Below are 20,276 nucleotides of genomic sequence, written 5' to 3'. Positions count from 1 at the left end.
CAGCAAGAGCAACATCATTGATATATACAGAGAAAAGAGTCGGCCCGAGAATTGAACCCTGTGGCACCCCCATAGAGACTGCCAGAGGACCGGACAGCATACCCTCCGATTTGACACACTGACCTCTGTCTGCAAAGTAATTGGTGAACCAGGCATGGCAGTCATCCGAAAAACCGAGGCTACCAATAATAATATGGTGATTGACAGAGTCGAAAGCCTTGGCAAGGTCGATGAAGACGGCTGCACAGTACTGTCTTTTATCGATGGCGGTTATGATATCGTTTAGTACCTTGAGCGTGGCTGAGGTGCACCCGTGACCGGCTCGGAAACCAGATTGCACAGCGGAGAAGGTACAGTGGGATTTCGAGATGGTCGGTGACCTGTTTGTTGACTTGGCTTTCGAAGACCTTAGATAGGCAGGGCAGGATGGATGGATATAGGTCTGTAACAGTTTGGGTCCAGGGTGTCTCCCCCTTTGAAGAGGGGGATGACTGCGGCAGCTTTCCAATCCTTGGGGATCTCAGACGATATGAAAGAGAGGTTGAACAGGCTTGTAATAGGGGTTGCGACAATGGCGGCGGATAGTTTCAGAAATAGAGGGTCCAGATTGTCAAGCCCAGCTGATTTGTACGGGTCCAGGTTTTGCAGCTCTTTCAGAACATCTGCTATCTGGATTTGGGTAAAGGAGAACCTGGAGAGGCTTGGGCGAGTAGCTGCGGAGCTGTTGGCCGAGGTTGGAGTAGCCAGGCGGAAGGCATGGCCAGCCGTTGAGAAATGCTTGTTGACGTTTTCGATAATAATGGATTTATCGGTGGTGACCGTGTTACCTAGCCTCAGTGCAGTGGGCAGCTGGGAGGAGGTGCTCTTGTTCTCCATGGACTTCAGTGTCCCAGAACTTTTTGGAGTTGGAGCTACAGGATGCAAACTTCTGCCTGAAGAAGCTGGCCTTAGCTTTCCTGACTGACTGCGTGTATTGGTTCCTGACTTCCCTGAACAGTTGCATATCGCGGGGACTATTCAATGCTATTGCAGTCCGCCACAGGATGTTTTTGTGCTGGTCGAGGGCAGTCAGGTCTGGAGTGAACCAAGGGCTATATCTGTTCTTAGTTCTGCATTTTTTGAACGGAGCATGCTTATCTAAAATGGTGAGGAAGTTACTTTTAAAGAATGACCAGGCATCCTCAACTGACGGGATGAGGTCAATGTCCTTCCAGGATACCCGGGCCAGGTCGATTAGAAAGGCCTGCTCACAGAAGTGTTTTAGGGAGCGTTTGACAGTGATGAGGGGTGGTCGTTTGACTGCGGCTCCGTAGCGCATACAGGCAATGAGGCAGTGATCGCTGAGATCCTGGTTGAAGACGGCAGAGGTGTATTCCTTGATGGTTCCTTGATGATGTGTGTGAGATTGAGGGCATCTAGCTTAGATTGTAGGACTGCCGGGGTGTTAAGCATATCCCAGTTTAGGTCACCTAACAGAACAAACTCTGAAGCTAGATCAATTCACAAATGGTGTCCAGGGCACAGCTGGGAGCTGAGGGGGGTCGGTAGCAGGCGGCAACAGTGAGAGACTTATTTCTGGAGAGAGTAATTTTCAAAATTAGTAGTTCGAACTGTTTGGGTATGGACCTGGAAAGTATGACATTACTTTGCAGGCTCTCTCTGCAGTAGACGGCAACTCCTCCCCCTTTGGCAGTTCTATCTTGACTGAAGATGTTATAGTTGGGTATGGAAATCTCTGAATTTTTGGTGGCCTTCCTGAGCCAGGATTCAGACACGGCAAGGACATCAGGGTTAGCAGAGTGTGCTAAAGCAGTGAGTAAAACAAACTTAGGGAGGAGGCTTCTGATGTTGACATGCATGAAACCAAGGCTTTTTCGATCACAGAAGTCAACAAATGAGGGTGCCTGGGGACATGCAGGGCCTGGGTTTACCTCCACATCACCCGCGGAACAGAGGAGGAGGAGTAGTATGAGGGTGCGGCTAAAGGCTATCAAACCTGGTCACCTAGAGCGTTGGGGACAGAGAATAAAAGGAGCAGATTTCTGGGCATGGTAGAATATATTCAGGGCATAATGCGCAGACAGGGGTATGGTGGGGTGCGGGTACAGCGGAGGTAAGCCCAGGCACTGGGTGATGATGAGAGAGGTTGTATCTCTGTACATGCTGGTTGTAATGGGTGAGGTCACCGCATGTGTGGGGGGTGGGACAAAGGAGGTATCAGGGGTATGAAGAGTGGAACTTGGGGCTCCATTGTAAACTAAAACAATGATAACTAACCTAAACAACAGTATACAAGGCATATTGACATTTAAGAGAGACATACAGCGAGGCATACAGTAATCATAGGTGTTGAATTGGGAGAGCTAGCTAAAACAGTAGCTGAAACAGTAGGTGAGACAACAACAGCAGGTAAAATGGTGTTGACTAGGCAGGGAGGGTCGGATTAACTACACACAGAGCCTGAGTGCGGCTGGGGCCGACAGATAAAACAAACAAGCAGAATGGAGTACCGTGATTAATGGACAGTCCTGCTATGTAGCCAAGTGATCAGTGTCCAGGGGGCAGCGGTGGATGGGGCAGGGAAGCTGGACTGGCGAGTGTTATCCAGGTTTTTAAAAAACTGTCTGGCTGTGCTGAAGGTAAAAGGTAAAAGCCGCTAACAATGACTGAATAGCTTGTAGCTAGTTAGCTGGTTAGCTTCTGGAGGTTCTTGAGTGTGTTCTAAAAATGTTAAATAATAGCGATTCCGTATCACATTGGGTGAGGCAGGTTACCGGAAGGTATAAACAAATTAAAAATCGAAAAGAGATAGAAAGTAAATATGGGTCCAGTGAGTTTTTGGGACGCGGCGATTCAGACGGTTAGATGGTTAGCAGGCCTGTGCTAACAAGCTAACAGTTAGTAGGCCGGGGTTAAACAAGGTAGCAGTTAGCGGACCGGGGCTAAACAAGGTAGCAGTTAGCAGGCCGAATTAGCAAGCAAGGAGATAGCAAGGGCTAGAAAGTTAGCCTTTGGGGGACGTCGCGATGGGGTGAGTCTGTTTATTCCTCTTCATGCGGTGACATCGATAGACCGGTCGTGGGTCCGGATATTGTAGCCCAGGAGTATGCTTCAGTGGTAGCACAGGAGCTCTGGCCGGGCTAGCTTCAGGCTAAGTGGGTGGAAACGCTAGCCAGGAGTAATCATCCGGGGTTGCGGTTAGCTAGATAGCTAGTTGTGAAGATCCAGCTGAAAATGTTCCATTTGCGGTGGGAATCCGGGGATAAAAAACAATAATAGGTCCGTTATGCTCTGGTTAGAGTCACGTTGTTCGAACTGGCGAGAGCTTTCCGAGCTAAAGGTTAGCTGATGACCGGTTAGCTGAAGACCGCTCGCAATGGTTTGCTGACTGATAGCTGGTAGTTAGCTGGCTAGCTTCAGTTTAGGGGTTCCAGATCCGAAGTAAATATAAATACTTTAGAAAAAATAGCTACATTGGGTGAGGCGGGTTGCAGGAGAGTATTTAGAAGTTGAGGTTTAGCTAAATGTTTTAAAAGATATGCGAAGAAAAATATGTTAAAAAAATACAATTAATTTTTTTAAATTAAAAACGATATATACAAGGGACACGACACGACGTCTGACTACTACGCCATATTGGAGCACAAGATGGATTATTTTCTAAGTAAGAGAACAGTAAACCTTTAACATTTAAATTGTCTTCTCTTGCAATTAAAATATTCTTCACAGTTTTACAACAAAATATGAATTGCCACAAAGATGTTTGTTATTCAAATTATGAATTATATAAATTTGAAATTAAGTAAATAGGCCACATTATCTTGAAAAATAAATTAATTTTTGTTTTCAGCATGATTTTGTTTTTTACAGAAAAACAACTAAATGGAATGTTAAGTCCACAACAATGCTTAAACCACATGAGGAGAACACTTTTGAGGTGTGGGAAAATCTGAGAAATGTATTTGTGGTTTTAGTTATCCTTTAATTCAAGTGAACACCAAGCAAGAGGCCGTTTTGCTGGGTTTTTGTAGTTCACGAGTGATGGTAGAGTTTGCCAAACAAACACCCACTGGTTGATGAAAATCATCATGATATCATTCTGCCAGGTAAACATAGGCTCAGGTTTTTGGGAAAACCTTTCCCTCTCCCAGAAGACTGTTTTCATTAGCATCATCGCTAACAGCTACATAAATGCATTCTGGTTGCCTATTCAGACATTTGCGGGAAATACGAATCACTGAAGCATTCGGTTCATGTCTTATGATAAACTTGGGAAAATGAATAAGTGTTCAATACATTCAGTTGATTCCCTACTAAGGTCAATACATTTCTGAAAATGGTTTCATTCTGTTTTAATGTGTGAATTCTGTGAGGGCCCTAACGATCATATTTGGACCAGAAATATTTGGACCAGAATGAGGCTCTCCACTACCAACAGTGATGATTCACCATCTTCATAGAATATTTTCATAATTTATCTGCAGATGTTCACCAAAAAGTCCACCAGTATCCTATGAAAATTAGGGAGCCAAATGAACAGCTTTCTCACCGTTGTGATTCGGTGGGCTACACTGACTAATCATTGTCTGGCAAGCCCCAATATCCTAGGAAAGGAAACCTAGGAATTATTTTGGTTTACTTGTCCCGATGCGATTCGTTAAGTATTCAACCCCCTTTACTTTTCCCACATTTTGTTACAGCCTTCTTCTAAAATTGTTAAAGTTTTTTCCCCCTTCACCAATAGACACACAATACACACACACCCCATAACGACAAAGCAAAATCCTTGGATTACCAGGACGTGGGTTAGGGTTAGAACTCAAAGCATGCATGGACCGCCTGGCAAGTATTATACCTTACATGTTTCAAGTAGACCAGCATAGTCCCTGTGCCAAAGGAAGCGAAGGTAAACTGCCTAAATGAATACCGTAACCTGCCTAAATGATTACACACACACCCCATAACGACAAAGCAAAATCCTTGGATTACCAGGACGTGGGTTAGGGTTAGAACTCAAAGCATGCATGGACCGCCTGGCAAGTGTTATACCTTACATGTTTCAAGTAGACCAGCATAGTCCCTGTGCCAAAGGAAGCGAAGGTAAACTGCCTAAATGAATACCGTAACCTGCCTAAATGATTATGGCTCACATTAACAGCATCCTCCCGGACACCCTAAACCCACTCCAAATCGCATACCGCCCCAACAGATCCACAAATCCGCACTGCCCTTTCCCACCTGGACAAAGGGAACACCTATGTGAGAATGCTGTTCATTGACTACAGCTCAACACCAGAGTGCCCACGAAGTTCATCACTAAGCTCAGGACTCTGGGACTAAACACCTCCCTCAGCAACTGGATCCTGGACTTCCTGACAAGCCACCCCAGGTGGTAAGGGTAGGCAACAACACGTCTGCCACGCTGATCCTCAAAACTGGGGCCACACAGGGGTGTGAACTTTAGTCCCCTCCTGTACTCCCTGTTTACTTCCGGCGCCGACAGAGATGGCCGCCTCGCTTCGCGTTCCTAGGAAACTATGCAGTTTTGTTTTTTTACGTGTTATTTCTTACATTAGTACCACAGGTCATCTTAGGTTTCATTACATACAGTCGAGAAGAACTACTGAATATAAGATCAGCGTCAACTCACCATCAGTACGACCAAGAATATGATTTTCGCGACGCGGATCCTGTGTTCTGCCTTTCAACCAGGACAACGGCATGGATCCCAGCCGACGACCCCAAAAAAAAACAACTCCGTAAAAGAGGGAAACGAGGCGGTCTTCTGGTCAGACTCCGGAGACGGGCACATCGTGCACCACTCCCTAGCATTCTTCTCGCCAATGTCCAGTCTCTTGACAACAAGGTTGATGAAATCCGAGCAAGGGTAGCATTCCAGAGGGACATCAGAGACTAACGTTCTTTGCTTCACGGAAACATGGCTCACCGGAGAGACGCTATCGGAGGCGGTGCAGCCAGCGGGTTTCTCCACGCATCGCGCCGACAGAAACAAACATCTTTCTGGTAAGAAGAGGGGCGAGGGCGTACGCCTTATGGCTAACGAGACGTGGTGTGATCAAAGAAACATACAGGAACTCAAATCCTTCTGTTCACCTGATTTAGAATTCCTCACAATCAAATGTTGACCGCATTATCTACCAAGAGAATTCTCTTCGATTATAATCACAGCCGTATATATTCCCCCCCAAGCAGACACATCGATGGCTCTGAACAAACTTTATTTGACTCTTTGCAAACTGGAATCCATTTATCCGGAGGCTGCATTCATTGTAGCTGGGGATTTTAACAAGGCTAATCTGAAAACAAGACTCACATTGACTCGGTACCGGTACCCCCTGTATATAACCTACACCCCCTCACATTGACTCGGTACCGGTACCCCCTGTATATAACCTACACCCCCTCACATTGACTCGGTACCGGTACCCCCTGTATATAACCTACACCCCCTCACATTGACTCGGTACCGGTACCCCCTGTATACAGCCTCGTTATGTTACTTTATTTTTTTGTAAATATTTTCTTAACTCTTCTTGAACTGCACTGTTGGTTAAGGGCTTGTAAGTAAGCATTTCACAGTAAGCTCTACATGTGACAAATACTTCTTGATTTGATTGAAAAAACAGGTTTTTATAAATTTGGGCAAATGTATATCTAAAAAACTCAGTATTTTGTTGAAGCACCTTTGGCAGCGATTACAGCCTCGAGTCTTCGTGGGTATAACCATACAAGGTTGGCACACCTGTATTTGGGGAGTTTCTCCCATTCTTCTCTGCAGATCCTCAAACTCTGTCAGGTTGGATGGGGAGTGTTGCTGCAAATCTATTTTTAGGTCTCTCTAGAGATGTTCGATCGGGTTCAAGTCCGGGCTCTGGCTGGGCCACTCAAGGACATTCAGAGACTTGTCCCGAAGACCATCCTGCGTTGTCTTGGCTCTGTGCTTAGGGTCGTTGCCCTGTTGGAAGGTGAACCTTCGTCCCAGTCTGAGGTCCTGAGTGCTCTGGAGCAGGTGTTCATCAAGGATCTCTCTGTACTTTGCTCCGTTCACCTTTGCCTCATCCCCGACTGGTCTCCCAGTCCCTGCCGCTGAAAAACATCCCCACAGCATGATGCTGCCACCACCATGCTTCACCGTAGGGATTTTTTAATTTTACCTTTATTTAACCAGGCAAGTCAGTTAAGAACATATTCTTATTTTCAATGACGGCCTGGGAACAGTGGGTTAACTGCCTGTTCAGGGGCAGAACGACAGATTTGTACCTTGTCAGCTCAGGGGTTTGAACTCACAACCTTCCGGTTACTAGTCCAACGCTAACCACTAGGCTACGCTGCCGCCCCGGGATGGTGCCAGGTCTCCTCCAGACGTGACACCTGGCATTTCAGGCCAAAGAGTTCAATCTTAGTTTCATCAAATTAAAATTGTATTTGTCACATGCGTCGAAAACAACAGGTGTAAGTAGACCTTACAGTGAAATTCTTACTTAACTTGCAGTTAAGAAAAAAATGTTCAATAACAGTAACAAATAATTAAAGAGCAGCAAGAAATATCAATAGTGGCCATATACAGGGGGTACCGGTTAGTCGAGGTAATATGTACAGGGGGTACCGGTTAGTCGAGGTAATATGTACAGGGGGTACCGGTTAGTCGAGGTAATATGTACAGGGGGTACCGGTTAGTCGAGGTAATATGTACAGGGGGTACCGGTTAGTCGAGGTAATATGTACAGGGGTACCGGTTAGTCGAGGTAATTTGTACAGGGGTACCGGTTAGTCGAGGTAATATGTACAGGGGTACCGGTTAGTCGAGGTAATATGTACAGGGGTACCGGTTAGTCGAGGTAATATGTACAGGGGTACCGGTTAGTCGAGGTAATATGTACAGGGGTACCGGTTAGTCGAGGTAATATGTACAGGGGGTACCGGTTAGTCGAGGTAATATGTACAGGGGGTACCGGTTAGTCGAGGTAATATGTACAGGGGGTACCGGTTAGTCGAGGTAATATGTACAGGGGGTACCGGTTAGTCGAGGTAATATGTACAGGGGGTACCGGTTAGTCGAGGTAATATGTACAGGGGGTACCGGTTAGTCGAGGTAATATGTACAGGGGGTACCGGTTAGTCGAGGTAATATGTACAGGGGGTACCGGTTAGTCGAGGTAATATGTACAGGGGGTACCGGTTAGTCGAGGTAATATATACAGGGGGTACCGGTTAGTCGAGGTAATATGTACAGGGGGTACCGGTTAGTCGAGGTAATATGTACAGGGGGTACCGGTTAGTCGAGGTAATATATACAGGGGGTACCGGTTAGTCGAGGTAATATATACAGGGGGTACCGGTTAGTCGAGGTAATATGTACAGGGGGTACCGGTTAGTCGAGGTAATATGTACAGGGGGTACCGGTTAGTCGAGGTAATATATACAGGGTGTACCGGTTAGTCGAGGTAATATATACAGGGTGTACCGGTTAGTCGAGGTAATATATACAGGGGGTACCGGTTAGTCGAGGTAATATATACAGGGGGTACCGGTTAGTCGAGGTAATATGTACAGGGGGTACCGGTTAGTCGAGGTAATATATACAGGGGGTACCGGTTAGTCGAGGTAATATATACAGGGGTACCGGTTAGTCGAGGTAATATGTACAGGGGGTACCGGTTAGTCGAGGTAATATGTACATGTAGGTAGAGGTACAGTGACTATATACAGGGGGTACCGGTTAGTCGAGGTAATATGTACATGTAGGTAGAGGTACAGTGACTATGTACAGGGGGTACCGGTTAGTCGAGGTAATATGTACATGTAGGTAGAGGTACAGTGACTATGCATCAGACAAGATAACCTTGTTTCTCATGGTTAGAGTCCTTTAGGTGCCTTTTACTGAGGAGTGGCTTCCCTCTGGTCACTACCATAAAGGCCTGATTGGTAGAGTGCTGCAGAGATGGTTGTCCTTCTGGAAGGTTCTTCCATCTCCACAGAGGAACTCTGGAGCTCTGTCAGTGGCCATAGGGTTCTTGGTCACCTCCCTGAGTAAGGCCCTTCTCCCCCCAATTGCTTAGTTTGGCTGTGCGGCCAGCTCTAGGAAGAGTCTCGGTGGTTTGAAACTTCTTCCACTTCAGAATGATGGAGGCCACTGTGTTCTTGGGGACCTTTAATGCTGCAGAAATGTTTTGGTACCCTTCCCAGGATCTGTGCCTCGGCACAATCCTGTCTCGGAGCTCTACAGACAATTCCTTTGACCTCATGGCTTGGTTTTTGCTCTGACATGCACTGTCAACTTTGGGACATTATATAGACAAGTGCGTCTTTCCAAATCATGTCCTATCAACTGAATTTACCACAGGTGACTCCAATCAAGTTGTGTAAACATCAAGGATGATCAATGGAAACAGAATGCACCGGAGCATAATTTCAAGTTCTCATAGCAAAGGGTCTGAATACTTATGGAAATAAGGTATCAGTTTTTTTATTTGTAATAGTTTTGCAAAATGTTCTAAAAACCCGTTTTCACTTTGTCATCATGGGGCATTGTGTGTAGATTGATGAGGATGTTATTTATTTCATACATTTTAGGATAAGGCTGTAATGTAACAAAATGTGGAAAAAGTCAAGGGGTCTGAATACTTCCCGAAAGCACTGTACAACCACATGGCATGATTTAAGAATGGCAAAGGGATATTTTATTTATTTTTAACTAGGCAAGTCAGTTAATAAGAACACATTCTTAATTACAATGACAGCCTAGGAAGACACCCAGGAAGTGGGTCAACTGCCTTGTTCAGGGGCAGAACACCAGATTTTTAACCTTGTCGGCTCGGGGATTCGATCTAGCAACCTTTCGGTTACTGGCCCAGCGCTCTAACCACTAGGCTACCTACCGCCCCATAGAGACTTTATTCAGTCAGGTTAACACCTTCTATATAAACTAGTCAGCACTTGCTGTTCAGTTTAGAGGTCAATGCCGATACCAATGAAAACAGGCCATTTTTCTTTCTTTCTTTGTAATGACAATTACAACAATACTGAATGAACTTAATATAATACATCAATAAAATCAATTTAGCCTCAAATAAATAATGAAACATGTTCAATTTGGTTTAAATAATGCAAAAACAAAGTGTTGGAGAAGAAAGTAAAAGTGCAATATGTGCCATGTAAGAAAGCTAACGTTTCAGTTCCTTGCTCAGAACATGAGAACATATGAAAGATGGTGGTTCCTTTTAACATGAGTCTTCAATATTCCCTGGTAACAAGTTTTAGGTTGTAGTTATTATAGGACTATTTCTCTCTATATCATTTTGTATTTCATATACCTTTGACTATTGGATGTTCTTATCGGCACTTTAGTATTGTGTAACAGCATAGCTTCCGTCCCTCTCCTCGCTCCTCCCTGGGCTCGAACCAGGAACACATCGACAACAGCCACCATCGAAGCATCGTTACACATCTCTCCACAAAAGCCGTGGCCCTTGCAGAACAAGGGGAACAACCACTCCAAGGCTCAGAGCGAGTGACGTCACCGATTGAAAAGCTATCAGCGCGCACCACCGCTAACTAGCTAGCCATTACACATCGGTTACACCAGCCTAATCTCAGGAGTTGATAGGCTTGAAGTCATAAACAGCTCAATGCTTGAAGCACAGCGAAGAGCTGCTGGCAAACGCACGTAAGTGCTGTTTGAATGAATGCTTACGTGCCTGCTTCTGCCTACCACCGCTCAGTCATATACTTAGATACTTGTCTGCTCACAGTCAGACTGCTCTATCAAATCATAGACTTAATTATAACATAATAACACACAGAAATACAAGCCTTAGGTCATTAATATGGTAAAATCCGGAAACTATCATTTCGAAAACAAAACGTTTACTTTTTCAGTGAAATACGGAACCGTTCTGTATGTTATCTAACGGGCGGCATCCATAAGTCTAAATATTCCTGTTACATTGCACAACCTTCAATGTTATGTCATAATTACGTAAAATTCTGGCAAATTAGTTTGCAATGAGCCAGGCGGCCCAAACTGTTGCATATACCCTGACTCTGCATGCAATGAACACAAGAGAAGAGACAATTTCCCTAGTTAATATTGCCTGCTAAACTTTTAACTAAATATGCAGGTTTAAAAAATATACTTCTGTGTATTGATTTTAAGAAAGACATTGATGTTTATGGTTAGGTACATTCGTACAACGATTGTGCTTTTTTCGTAAATGCGCTTTTGTTAAGTCATCCCCCGTTTGACGAAGTTGGTCTTCACACAGTTCACAACGAGCCAGGAGGCCCAAACTGCTGCATATAGCCTGACTCTGTTGCACAGAACGTAAGAGAAGTGACACAATTTCCCTAGTTAAAATAAATTAATGTTAACAGGCAATATTAACTAAATATGCAGGTTTAAAAATATATACTTGTGTATTGATTTTAAGAAAGGCGTTGATGTATATGGTTAGGTACACATTGGTGCAACAACTGCTTTTTTTCGCGAATGCGCTTGTTAAATAACCGTTTGGCGAAGTAGTCTATGATTCAATGGTAAATTAACAGGCACCGCATAGATTATATGCAACGCAGGACAAGCTAGATAAACTAGTAATATCATCGACCATATTATCAACCGTTAACTAGTAATTATGTTAAGATTGATTGTTTTTTTTATAAGATACGTTAAATGCTAGCTAGCACCTTACCGTGGCTCCTTGCTGCAGTCACATAACAGGTAGTCAGCCTGCCATGCAGTCACCTCGTGGAGTGCAATATAATCGACATGATCGGTGTCCAAAAATGCCGATTACAGATTGTTATGAAAACTTGAAATCGGCCATTCCGATTAATCGGTCGACCCCTAATTGTTGTCAATCAAAGCACAGTAAATAACCTACTGTCGCCATGACTTCGAGTGGCTGGCTATGTGAAACACAAAAAAATAAAATGAGTGTGTCAAAAAACAATAATTAGTCTAAGGGGATTGACTCATCATTACCACTTACATTATATGGGACATGCAAATTCAGGAGCATCATGCTCTCTCTTCCTCCTTGGTGTAAAGAAATTCAACTGCAACTAGAGATGTGTATATAATGAGATGCTCACTTCTCCACCCTTACAATGGGAGTTGTTGTCGTTGTCCCAAAGGCGGGAAGGCAGGAGACCAAATTAAGTCCATAGAAATGCATAGGGCTTATTTTGGACAGATTTTGTCGAGAGTGAAACCTGTCGCGTCGCCTCTTCCTCTCTGCTGTTATTCCATTATCGCTGGCTTTGTGACTGACTGTCCTATCAATAGATCACCTGGAGATGCATATTGTTCATTCTCGCAGGAAAGGACTCGACAGACTAGCGAATTGAAACTTTTAAAAGAAAAGTAGCCTAGTTAATATAAAATGGAAAACGTAGCTTGGTTGAAAATGAGCCTGTAACCAGCTGATTAGTCGACAGCCGGCGTGAATAGAAAACACTGTATCAGTTAGACACCAGAGCATAACATAGTGAGTGACATGTTCAGTGGCTACATGACAGAGACACCACGTGGACTATTCTCTCACATTAATTTATGACAGTGGGCCTATGGCTCAATATAATCACAATATAAGGCAAGCATATACTTACATGGCCTTCTCTGCATTACGAGCCTATTAGAAAGAAAACAACAAATGATCAATCCATTTGAACCCAATCGCTGACAGCACACCTTTCTATTTGAAAGAAACTTTCCATACATATTTGCCCATTATAGAAGTGCTCAGAGAGTTCATTTTTGCACCTAAATGCCAAAACAAACGATAACAGGGTTTTTAACTTGTGCGAAAAGAGTCCATAACACCATCGGCCAAACGGGTGACTGAAAACAAGTAAAGCACATAGGAGGGATCTGAAATAATTGTCTGCGCTTGGTTGGTGACCACCGCCATAGGCAATGTTAACGCCCCCTAGCGGCCAGCTATAAAAGAAAATGTACCATAAAAAAGACTGCGGTAGTCGAGGTGTATCTGTGGTACTATAGAGATGTGTAGTAGTCTAGGTCTATCTGGTACTATAGAGATGTGTAGTAGTCTGGGTCTATCTGGTACTATAGAGATGTGTAGTAGTCTAGGTCTATCTGGTACTATAGAGATGTGTAGTAGTCTGGGTCTATCTGGTACTATAGAGATGTGTAGTAGTCTAGGTCTATCTGGTACTATAGAGATGTGTAGTAGTCTAGGTCTATCTGGTACTATAGAGGTGTAGTAGTAGTCTAGGTCTATCTGGTACTATAGAGATGTGTAGTAGTCTAGGTCTATCTGGTACTATAGAGATGTGTAGTAGTCTAGGTCTATCTGGTACTATAGAGATGTGTAGTAGTCTAGGTCTATCTGGTACTATAGAGATGTGTAGTAGTCTAGGTCTATCTGGTACTATAGAGATGTGTAGTAGTCTAGGTCTATCTGGTACTATAGAGATACTATATCTGGTACTATAGAGGTGTGTAGTAGTCTAGGTCTATCTGGTACTATAGAGATGTGTAGTAGTCTAGGTCTATCTGGTACTATAGAGATGTGTAGTAGTCTGGGTCTATCTGGTACTATAGAGATGTGTAGTAGTCTAGGTCTATCTGGTACTATAGAGATGTGTAGTAGTCTAGGTCTATCTGGTACTATAGAGATGTGTAGTAGTCTAAGTCTATCTGGTACTATAGAGATGTGTAGTAGTCTAGGTCTATCTGGTACTATAGAGATGTGTAGTAGTCTAGGTCTATCTGGTACTATAGAGATGTGTAGTAGTCTAGGTCTATCTGGTACTATAGAGATGTGTAGTAGTCTGGGTCTATCTGGTACTATAGAGATGTGTAGTAGTCTAGGTCTATCTGGTACTATAGAGATGTGTAGTAGTCTAGGTCTATCTGGTACTATAGAGATGTGTAGTAGTCTATCTATCTGGTACTATAGAGATGTGTAGTAGTGTCTATCTGGTACTATAGAGATGTGTAGTAGTCTATCTATCTGGTACTATAGAGATGTGTAGTAGTCTAGTAGTCTGGGTCTATCTGGTACTATAGAGATGTGTAGTAGTCTAGGTCTATCTGGTACTATAGAGATGTGTAGTAGTCTAGGTCTATCTGGTACTATAGAGATGTGTAGTAGTCTAGGTCTATCTGGTACTATAGAGATGTGTAGTAGTCTGGGTCTATCTGTGGTACTATAGAGATGTGTAGTAGTCTAGGTCTATCTGGTACTATAGAGATGTATAGTAGTCTAGGTCTATCTGGTACTATAGAGATGTGTAGTAGTCTAGGTCTATCTGGTACTATAGAGATGTGTAGTAGTCTGGGTCTATCTGGTACTATAGAGATGTATAGTAGTCTAGGTCTATCTGGTACTATAGAGATGTGTAGTAGTCTAGGTCTATCTGGTACTATAGAGATGTGTAGTAGTCTAGGTCTATCTGGTACTATAGAGATGTGTAGTAGTCTAGGTCTATCTGGTACTATAGAGATGTGTAGTAGTCTAGGTCTATCTGGTACTATAGAGATGTGTAGTAGTCTAGGTCTATCTGGTACTATAGAGATGTGTAGTAGTCTAGGTCTATCTGGTACTATAGAGATGTGTAGTAGTCTAGGTCTATCTGGTACTATAGAGATGTGTAGTAGTCTGGGTCTATCTGGTACTATAGAGATGTGTAGTAGTCTGGGTCTATCTGGTACTATAGAGATGTGTAGTAGTCTGGGTCTATCTGGTACTATAGAGATGTGTAGTAGTCTGGGTCTATCTGGTACTATAGAGATGTGTAGTAGTCTGGGTCTATCTGGTACTATAGAGATGTGTAGTAGTCTGGGTCTATCTGGTACTATAGAGATGTGTAGTAGTCTGGGTCTATCTGGTACTATAGAGATGTGTAGTAGTCTAGGTCTATCTGGTACTATAGAGATGTGTAGTAGTCTGGGTCTATCTGGTACTATAGAGATGTGTAGTAGTCTAGGTCTATCTGGTACTATAGAGATGTGTAGTAGTCTAGGTATGATCTGTGGTACTATAGAGATGTGTAGTAGTCTAGGTCTATCTGGTACTATAGAGATGTGTAGTAGTCTAGGTCTATCTGGTACTGAGATGTGTAGTAGTCTAGGTATGATCTGTGGTACTATAGAGATGTGAAGTCTGGTCTATCTGGTACTATAGAGATGTGTAGTAGTCTAGGTCTATCTGGTACTATAGAGATGTGTAATCTAGGTATGATCTGTGGTCCAGCAGGTCAGGTGATTCATATCCACTGAGGTGATGGTTGAATGGTCATCAGGGCTGCAGATTCACTGTCCTCAGAACTGAATTTAATCACCAGGTCATATTCACTGAGTGGTTTAATAGACCAGGTCATATCCACTGAGGGGTTTAATAGACCAGGTCATATCCACTGAGGGTTTAATAGACCAGGTCATATTCACTGAGGGGTTTAATAGACCAGGTCATATTCACTGAGTGGTTTAATAGACCAGGTCATATCCACTGAGGGGTTTAATAGACCAGGTCATATTCACTGAGGGGTTTAATAGACCAGGTCATATTCACTGAGGGGTTTAATAGACCAGGTCATATTCACTGAGGGTTTAATAGACCAGGTCATATTCATATTCACTGAGGGGTTAATAGACCAGGTCATATTCACTGAGGGGTTTAATAATCAGACCAGGTCATATTCATATTCACTGAGGGGTTTAATAGACCAGGTCATATTCACTGAGGGGTTTAATAGACCAGGTCATATTCATATTCACTGAGGGGTTTAATAGACCAGGTCATATTCATATTCACTGAGGGTTTAATAGACCAGGTCATATCCACTGAGGGGTTTAATAGACCAGGTCATATTCATATCCACTGAGGGGTTTAATAGACCAGGTCATATTCACTGATAATTCATATTCACTGAGGGTTTAATAGACCAGGTCATATCCACTGAGGGTTTAATAGACCAGGTCATATTCACTGAGGGGTTTAATAGACCAGGTCATATTCACTGAGGGTTTAATAGACCAGGTCATATTCACTGAGGGTTTAATAGACCAGGTCATATCCACTGAGGGGTTTAATAGACCAGGTCATATTCATATCCACTGAGTGGTTTAATAGACCAGGTCATATTCACTGAGGGGTTTAATAGACCAGGTCATATCCACTGAGGGGTTAATAGACCAGGTCATATCCACTGAGGGTTTAATAGACCAGGTCATATTCACTGAGGGGTTTAATAGACCAGGTCATATTCACTGAGGGTTTAATAGACCAGGTCATATTCACTGAGGGTTTAATAGACCAGGTCATATTCACTGAGGGGTTTAATAGACCAGGTCATATTCACTGAGGGTTTAATAGACCAGGTCATATTCACTGAGGGTTTAATAGACCAGGTCATATTCACTGAGGGTTTAATAGACCAGGTCATATTCACTGAGGGTTTAATAGACCAGGTCATATTCACTGAGGGTTTAATAGACCAGGTCATATTCACTGAGGGTTTAATAGACCAGGTCATATTCACTGAGGGGTTTAATAGACCAGGTCATATTCACTGAGGGTTTAATAGACCAGGTCATATTCACTGAGGGTTTAATAGACCAGGTCATATTCACTGAGGGTTTAATAGACCAGGTCATATTCACTGAGGGTTTAATAGACCAGGTCATATTCACTGAGGGGTTTAATAGACCAGGTCATATTCACTGAGGGTTTAATAGACCAGGTCATATTCACTGAGGGTTTAATAGACCAGGTCATATCCACTGAGGGTTTAATAGACCAGGTCATATCCACTGAGTGGTTTAATAGACCAGGTCATATCCACTGAGTGGTTTAATAGACCAGGTCATATCCACTGAGTGGTTTAATAGACCAGGTCATATCCACTGAGTGGTTTAATAGACCAGGTCATATCCACTGAGTGGTTTAATAGACCAGGTCATATCCACTGAGGGTTTAATAGACCAGGTCATATCCACTGAGGGGTTTAATAGACCAGGTCATATCCACTGAGGGGGTTTAATAGACCAGGTCATATCCACTGAGGGTTTAATAGACCAGGTCATATCCACTGAGGGGTTTAATAGACCAGGTCATATCCACTGAGGGTTTAATAGACCAGGTCATATCCACTGAGGGGTTTAATAGACCAGGTCATATTCACTGAGGGGTTTAATAGACCAGGTCATATTCACTGAGTGGTTTAATAGACCAGGTCATATCCACTGAGGGTTTAATAGACCAGGTCATATCCACTGAGGGTTTAATAGACCAGGTCATATTCACTGAGGGTTTAATAGACCAGGTCATATTCACTGAGGGGTTTAATAGACCAGGTCATATCCACTGAGGGTTTAATAGACCAGGTCATATCCACTGAGGGTTTAATAGACCAGGTCATATTCATATTCACTGAGGGTTTAATAGACCAGGTCATATCCACTGAGGGTTTAATAGACCAGGTCATATTCACTGAGGGTTTAATAGACCAGGTCATATTCATATTCACTGAGGGTTTAATAGACCAGGTCATATTCACTGAGGGGTTTAATAGACCAGGTCATATTCATATTCACTGAGGGTTTAATAGACCAGGTCATATCCACTGAGGGGTTTAATAGACCAGGTCATATTCATATCCACTGAGTGGTTTAATAGACCAGGTCATATTCACTGAGGGGTTTAATAGACCAGGTCATATCCACTGAGGGGGTTTAATAGACCAGGTCATATTCACTGAGGGGTTTAATAGACCAGGTCATATTCACTGAGGGTTTAATAGACCAGGTCATATTCACTGAGGGTTTAATAGACCAGGTCATATTCACTGAGGGTTTAATAGACCAGGTCATATTCACTGAGGGTTTAATAGACCAGGTCATATTCACTGAGGGGTTTAATAGACCAGGTCATATTCACTGAGGGGTTTAATAGACCAGGTCATATTCACTGAGGGTTTAATAGACCAGGTCATATTCACTGAGGGTTTAATAGACCAGGTCATATTCACTGAGGGGTTTAATAGACCAGGTCATATTCACTGAGGGTTTAATAGACCAGGTCATATTCACTGAGGGTTTAATAGACCAGGTCATATTCACTGAGGGTTTAATAGACCAGGTCATATTCACTGAGGGTTTAATAGACCAGGTCATATTCACTGAGGGTTTAATAGACCAGGTCATATTCACTGAGGGGTTTAATAGACCAGGTCATATTCACTGAGGGTTTAATAGACCAGGTCATATTCACTGAGGGTTTAATAGACCAGGTCATATTCACTGAGGGTTTAATAGACCAGGTCATATTCACTGAGGGTTTAATAGACCAGGTCATATTCACTGAGGGTTTAATAGACCAGGTCATATCCACTGAAATAGACCAGGTCATATCCACTGAGTGGTTTAATAGACAGGTCATATCCACTGAGTGGTTTAATAGACCAGGTCATATCCACTGAGTGGTTTAATAGACCAGGTCATATCCACTGAGGGTTTAATAGACCAGGTCATATCCACTGAGGGTTTAATAGACCAGGTCATATCCACTGAGGGGTTTAATAGACCAGGTCATATCCACTGAGGGTTTAATAGACCAGGTCATATCCACTGAGGGTTTAATAGACCAGGTCATATCCACTGAGGGTTTAATAGACCAGGTCATATTCACTGAGGTTTAATAGACCAGGTCATATTCACTGAGGGGTTTAATAGACCAGGTCATATTCACTGAGGGTTTAATAGACCAGGTCATATTCACTGAGGGTTTAATAGACCAGGTCATATCCACTGAGGGGTTTAATAGACCAGGTCATATTCACTGAGGGTTTAATAGACCAGGTCATATCCACTGAGGGTTTAATAGACCAGGTCATATTCACTGAGGGTTTAATAGACCAGGTCATATCCACTGAGGGGTTTAATAGACCAGGTCATATTCACTGAGTGGTTTAATAGACCAGGTCATATTCATATCCACTGAGTGGTTTAATAGACCAGGTCATATTCACTGAGTGGTTTAATAGACAAGGTCATATCCACTGAGGGTTTAATAGACCAGGTCATATTCACTGAGTGGTTTAATAGACCAGGTCATATTCATATCCACTGAGTGGTTTAATAGACCAGGCCATATTCACTGAGGGGTTTAATAGACCAGGTCATATCCACTGAGTGGTTTAATAGACCAGGTCATATTCATATCCACTGAGTGGTTTAATAGACCAGGTCATATTCATATCCACTGAGTGGTTTAATAGACCAGGTCATATTCACTGAGTGGTTTAATAGACAAGGTCATATCCACTGAGGGGTTTAATAGACCAGGTCATATTCACTGAGTGGTTTAATAGACCAGGTCATATTCATATCCACTGAGTGGTTTAATAGACCAGGTCATATTCACTGAGTGGTTTAATAGACCAGGTCATATTCATATCCACTGAGGGGTTTAATAGACCAGGTCATATTCATATCCACTGAGGGGTTTAATAGACCAGGTCATATTCACTGAGGGGTTTAATAGACCAGGTCATATTCACTGAGGGGTTTAATAGACCAGGTCATATTCATATCCACTGAGTGGTTTAATAGACCAGGTCATATTCAATGAGGGTTTAATAGACCAGGTCATATTCACTGAGGGGTTTAATAGACCAGGTCATATTCACTGAGGGTTTAATAGACCAGGTCATATTCACTGAGGGGTTTAATAGACCAGGTCATATTCACTGAGGAGTTTAATAGACCAGGTCATATTCACTGAGGGGTTTAATAGACAGGTCATATTCACTGAGGGTTTAATAGACCAGGTCATATTCACTGAGGGGTTTAATAGACCAGGTCATATCCACTGAGGGGTTTAATAGACCAGGTCATATTCACTGAGGGGTTTAATAGACCAGGTCATATTCACGGAGGGGTTTAATAGACCAGGTCATATTCACTGAGGGGTTTAATAGACCAGGTCATATCCACTGAGTGGTTTAATAGACCAGGTCATATTCATATCCACTGAGTGGTTTAATAGACCAGGTCATATTCACTGAGTGGTTTAATAGACCAGGTCATATTCACTGAGTGGTTTAATAGACCAGGTCATATTCACTGAGGGTTTAATAGACCAGGTCATATTCACTGAGTGGTTTAATAGACCAGGTCATATTCACTGAGGGGTTTAATAGACCAGGTCATATCCACTGAGTGGTTTAATAGACCAGGTCATATTCACTGAGGGTTTAATAGACCAGGTCATATTCACTGAGGGTTT

At 43.0% G+C, this 20,276-nt stretch overlaps 1 protein-coding gene and 2 long non-coding RNA genes across 9 annotated transcripts in view; 2 read left to right on the top strand and 1 right to left on the bottom strand.

Moving 5' to 3' along the window:
- Window positions 1-12,649, bottom strand: part of isy1 (ISY1 splicing factor homolog) — a 31,145-nt gene extending 18,496 nt beyond the window's left edge. Inside the window, exon 1 of the mRNA XM_052510266.1 lies at window positions 12,631-12,649. Coding sequence (XP_052366226.1) covers window positions 12,631-12,632 — 2 coding nt within the window. The 5' untranslated portion in view covers window positions 12,633-12,649. The remainder of the gene's footprint in view (window positions 1-12,630) is intronic.
- LOC127925392 (uncharacterized) lies at window positions 6,809-12,623 on the top strand. Of its 7 annotated transcripts, XR_008120748.1 has the most exons (5): window positions 6,809-7,735; window positions 7,922-8,209; window positions 8,242-8,305; window positions 8,370-8,433; window positions 8,498-8,593. It is a non-coding gene; the product is annotated as an uncharacterized LOC127925392 (long non-coding RNA). The 7 variants fall into 7 exon arrangements; XR_008120745.1 differs by lacking the exon at window positions 8,498-8,593 and adding an exon at window positions 8,657-12,623 and having other exon boundaries at window positions 8,242-8,433; XR_008120744.1 differs by having other exon boundaries at window positions 8,242-8,433; window positions 8,530-8,607.
- Window positions 12,650-15,328: 2,679 nt separating the features above from the next.
- Window positions 15,329-20,041, top strand: LOC127925393 (uncharacterized). Its single transcript, XR_008120749.1, has 7 exons — window positions 15,329-15,395; window positions 15,488-15,580; window positions 15,682-15,786; window positions 17,131-17,239; window positions 17,871-17,947; window positions 19,402-19,568; window positions 19,819-20,041. It is a non-coding gene; the product is annotated as an uncharacterized LOC127925393 (long non-coding RNA).
- The last annotated feature ends 235 nt before the right edge of the window (window positions 20,042-20,276 follow it).

The sequence above is a fragment of the Oncorhynchus keta genome, unplaced genomic scaffold (genome assembly GCF_023373465.1).
Source record: "Oncorhynchus keta strain PuntledgeMale-10-30-2019 unplaced genomic scaffold, Oket_V2 Un_contig_5523_pilon_pilon, whole genome shotgun sequence".
In the NCBI taxonomy this organism is placed as follows: Eukaryota; Metazoa; Chordata; class Actinopteri; order Salmoniformes; family Salmonidae; genus Oncorhynchus; species Oncorhynchus keta.
This window is presented reverse-complemented; position numbering and strand designations above follow the sequence as displayed.